General features: G+C 34.8%; 1 protein-coding gene across 1 annotated transcript; it reads left to right on the top strand.

The window, feature by feature from the left end:
* The first annotated feature begins 801 nt into the window (after window positions 1–801).
* LOC146901096 (protein RER1A-like) lies at window positions 802–3520 on the top strand. Its single transcript, XM_085734030.1, has 3 exons — window positions 802–1219; window positions 2699–2879; window positions 3012–3520. Exons 1-3 carry the CDS (start codon window positions 876–878, stop codon window positions 3063–3065), a joined length of 579 nt encoding a protein of 192 aa, XP_085590156.1. The 5' UTR covers window positions 802–875; the 3' UTR covers window positions 3066–3520.
* Window positions 3521–4247: the final 727 nt, after the last annotated feature.

Genomic DNA, 4247 nt, shown 5'->3' with positions numbered 1-4247 from the left:
ATTTATTGTTATTTCTCTCAAAGTGACGTTACTTCAGCAAGTAACAGGAGCGACAAATTGGAGTACATTTGCTCATCTTACTTCAAAGTGACGTTACTTCAGCAACTAACCATATGCTAGTGGAATGAAGTAAAATACCTCTGTTGGAGGTGCTCTTAAGGGTATACGTTAAAAAATTAAATGTAGAAGTTTTGTCTTAAAAATTGTGCATTTAATATTTTAAAAGTTATATTTTCAATATAAAACTTGTGCTTTAATTTCATTTTTAGTTTATTAACTTGTGTCCTAAGAGTACATGTTAATATGACCTTTTATTTTGGTTAAAAATATTCAACACTCTTTTACGTGTATAATATGGAAAATATTGTCCACGTAGTGACTAGGAATTGTGTCCATACCTTATGAAAACAACTTATAGTATTGTTCATAAGTTTGCGGTTTATTTTAAAAAATTCTTCAATATTACTTTTATCAAAAATAACTTATACGAAAACGATTTGATTTGATTTTGTGATGTAAATCGAGTTTCCTTTGCACGTAATTGCGAAAACTAATCTTTCGAAACTTATAGGACCAAACTGAACATCAAACTCTTACTAAACATTTTAACATTGTTGCATGTCCAAAGTTGTAATCCAATCCATGTTTTTGTTTAAGTTAAAATAGACTCGTGCAATCTCCTTATCGCTGTAGAAATTAGTTTAGAATAAAAAAAGGGAAAAAAGATTGGGTTAAACCGGTTGTAAAACTTGAACCAACATCTGAAAGCAATAAAACCCAAAAAAACCGAGAAAATGGTCCACGACTAATATCGAACCGCAAACTGAGAGAGAGAGAGAGAGATATCGATTGTGTTTATTGATTCAAACACAAAGATGAACACGGAAGACGCAACTCCGGCAGCCGCCATCACACGGTGGAAATTCGAAGCATCACGGCGGTACCAACACATTCTCGACAAATCAACGCCGCACGTCGGTCAACGATGGCTGGGTTGCCTTGTGGTTGCTTTGGTTTACGTTCTTCGCGTTTACATCGTGCAAGGCTTCTACGTTGTTTCATACGGTCTTGGCATTTATATCTTGAACCTTTTGATTGGATTTCTTTCGCCTCAGGTTGATCCCGAGATTCTTGATGCTGATAATGGTCCGTCGCTTCCCACTTCTGGTTCTGATGAGTTTCGTCCTTTTGTTCGTCGTCTTCCTGAGTTTAAGTTCTGGTAATTTCTACTTTCTAGGGTTTCGATTTGTTGATTGAATTGAGTTGAACTTTTCTTGTTTGTGATTGTGGAGGTGGAAGATGAAATTAGAGTTAGATAGGAATTTTATTAAATATTGTTGAATTGGTTAGATGAAATGGTTTTGGTTTTCTTTGTTGATTGATTCGTTACTTGATTTGATTAAGGAAATCTAATTGTGTAAATAAATCTGAAATTGGCACATCAAATATGCGATTGTGTGACTTGAATTTGGTGATGTGATCTGTCGTATATGGATCTTCCTCAGCATTACGCTGACTGAAAGAACGGTGAATCTGATAAATTATAGTTGCCACAACCATTTTTTGGCAGCATCTTCAGCTTCAATGTCTACTGATGTCATGCTGGCACCCGAGAGTAAGAAAACCATTTTTTACAATTAATACCTGCTACAGCCTGGTAGTCTACAGGTTTCGTGCCTGTATGAATCTGCAAATCAGTGTTGTCAATTGTGGACCATGGATAATAGCGGTTTGTTCAAATTCCGCTACGCAGTAGTGCTACTGTGCCACTATTTCACAATATTTTATACTAAATAGCGTGTTGCGGAACAATAGTGATATGTTCAAATTCTGCTATGCAATAGTGTTATAGTTCCGCTTCCTCTGTAATTGAATAACACTGCTGCAAATACTTTCTTTGGCACTGTGCTGAAAGAGCAAGTCTCTTGAAGGTGTTTCAGTCTTGGGATGCTGTCTTAGTGCTAATAAGTCAGCTTAGGCTAACAACATGGACCATCCCTTTTGGCGGTTCAGCTAAGCTTCACCATTAACTGTTTTAGTGTTTAAGCTAACCCTCAATTTCATCTCTCACACCTGTTGTAAATGTTAAATGTTTGTCAAGCAGACGTTTGTGATATTTTCAAACAACTAGTTATCCAAAGAAACGAGTTTACGATTTCTTTGGGATTGAATACCCTACATTCTTTGGTATTCATTGATATTTACAGCGATGTGTTATACATGAAGTTACTGATGTTGTGTTATTTACAGAGATATGCGCTCTATAAAAATTGTAGGATTATCTGAATAAGATTGTAGTCATGTGTGGAACTGAAAGGATAGATAATGTGAAATTAGTTAACGAGTTTCATCTGTCAGTTCTTTTCTGATAAGAATCGATGTTTTCTTTGACAAATTATGAATTGTTCAAAGCGGCCACAGTACAAATTAGAATTACATTATATATGTGACAATTAAAGCTCTGGAAAGAGATCTCGATGGACGGAATAATCTTTTTAAGTTTCTTATGCTTATCAGCGTCTCTTCCTTTCTGCTTGCTTTGCTGTATTCACTTTATTACTGCATGAAGTTAATACCATTTTTTAACATAAAAAATACGCCATTTGGATTTTCTTCTCTTCAGGATTTGTGCTTTGAAGCTATAGAATTAGTCTTAGTTTCTTATTTACATTGGAAAAATGTTTTCCTCTGTGAACAGGTACTCAATCACGAAGGCATTTTGCATTGCATTTGTGATGACTTTCTTTAGTGCATTTGATGTCCCCGTGTTCTGGCCAATACTCCTCTTCTACTGGGTGGTCCTATTCACGCTTACTATGAGGAGACAGATAGCTCACATGATCAAGTACAAATATGTACCATTCTCGTTTGGAAAACAGGTAAATTTATATTTGCATTCATCCATAGTAGTTGTTATAGATATTGTGTGACTATTAGTAAATTTAGATTTTTATATGATTACATCTTTGTTTCGGATGATAAATATTTGGTTTGTTTATTTTTTATTTTAGCGCTATGATCGGAAGAGAGCATCAGCAGAAAGCACTAGCCTTTCGGACAACTGATTTTTCAGGTTGATTGAAACTTCGTTTACTTCATTTAAATCACAGTCCCACATGTAGCTTGAGTAAATTTTGGCAGCTGGAGCACATGAAGATGTGATGGCGTCCGAGAGAGGTTACTTTGTGTCTAGTGGGGACAACAGGTCATCAAAATCCTAGTTGAAAAATTGTTAGACTTTGGACTTCCTGGATGTTTTTTAAACTCTAGTAAAGGATTTAAACTTGGGGGTGAGATATTGGGGATTATATCGGTTCTTTATCTCAATTCATCTAGCTTTATTTTCTATATCTGTATAGGCGGGCAAATGCATCTTATTCTTGAGTTCTTATTCAAATAATAAGTTTTAGGTAGCTTAAGTAGAGTGAATCCCCTTCAGTATTTGCAATGTCCTTGTATTGATGTATCTCTTGAACTGTTTCCCTTCTTACTTTTGAGGAAATATCTTTTCTGAAGCCTACACACTTGTTTTTTTTTTTTTTTTTTTTTTTTTTTTTTTTGTTCCCTTTGATGCAAGGTAAAATTGATAGTGATCTTTACTTTTCTTTGACTGAGCGATTTTTCCGCACAGCATATGAAAGCTTTAATGCAATAGCAATTTGGTTGATCAGTAAGTCATGGAACTTGTCTCTTGAAAGTAGGTTTATTGGTATACTATTTACTCAGGAAATTTACCTAGCAAACTTGAAGGTTGAAATTATCTAGGGTGAAATCAGTCCAAGTGTAGTTCTTTCTCAACGTCCATAACTATCAGTATATTTTATACTTGGTCATATATCCTTGATGATTAGGAATTTGTAAATCAAAGAAGGAATTAATCTATTGAAAGAAATTGGAGAAAAATAAATAATGAAATGTAAGGAAGCACAGATGCATCTGCTTAGAAAAACCCTCCTAGATCTGATGTGGAAACTTGCATTATGCAGCTATAGATCTTGCTGTCCAATCTGATTAATTGGTTTATATTTTGAAATGCATTACACAGCAGATTTGGTGAGTTGAAAGAAATGTGAGGGATATCAATTTAATCGCCAATTTGTTTAACTATTTGCTTTTAGAACCGAAGGGAATTTGGGTTCTTGGCGTGTCTAAAACATCAGCTGTACAAGGTTATGTAATAAAAGTAAACTAGGACCTACCTCCCCCAAAATCAAGTTCTTGAATACGGTCTTTATGATTTAGTTTAG

The sequence above is a fragment of the Medicago sativa genome, chromosome 8, assembly GCF_051527215.1.
Source record: "Medicago sativa cultivar Bolivia chromosome 8, Bolivia_mono, whole genome shotgun sequence".
NCBI classification, from domain to species: Eukaryota; Viridiplantae; Streptophyta; class Magnoliopsida; order Fabales; family Fabaceae; genus Medicago; species Medicago sativa.
This window is presented reverse-complemented; position numbering and strand designations above follow the sequence as displayed.

Coding starts and splice junctions, on each gene's coding strand:
- LOC146901096 (XM_085734030.1), top strand. CDS start 876: ATGAACACGGAAGACGCAACTCCGGCAGCCGCCATCACACGGTGGAAA. Junction 1,220..2,698: donor CTTCCTGAGTTTAAGTTCTG/GTAATTTCTACT, acceptor CTCTGTGAACAG/GTACTCAATCACGAAGGCAT. Junction 2,880..3,011: donor CATTCTCGTTTGGAAAACAG/GTAAATTTATAT, acceptor TTTTTATTTTAG/CGCTATGATCGGAAGAGAGC.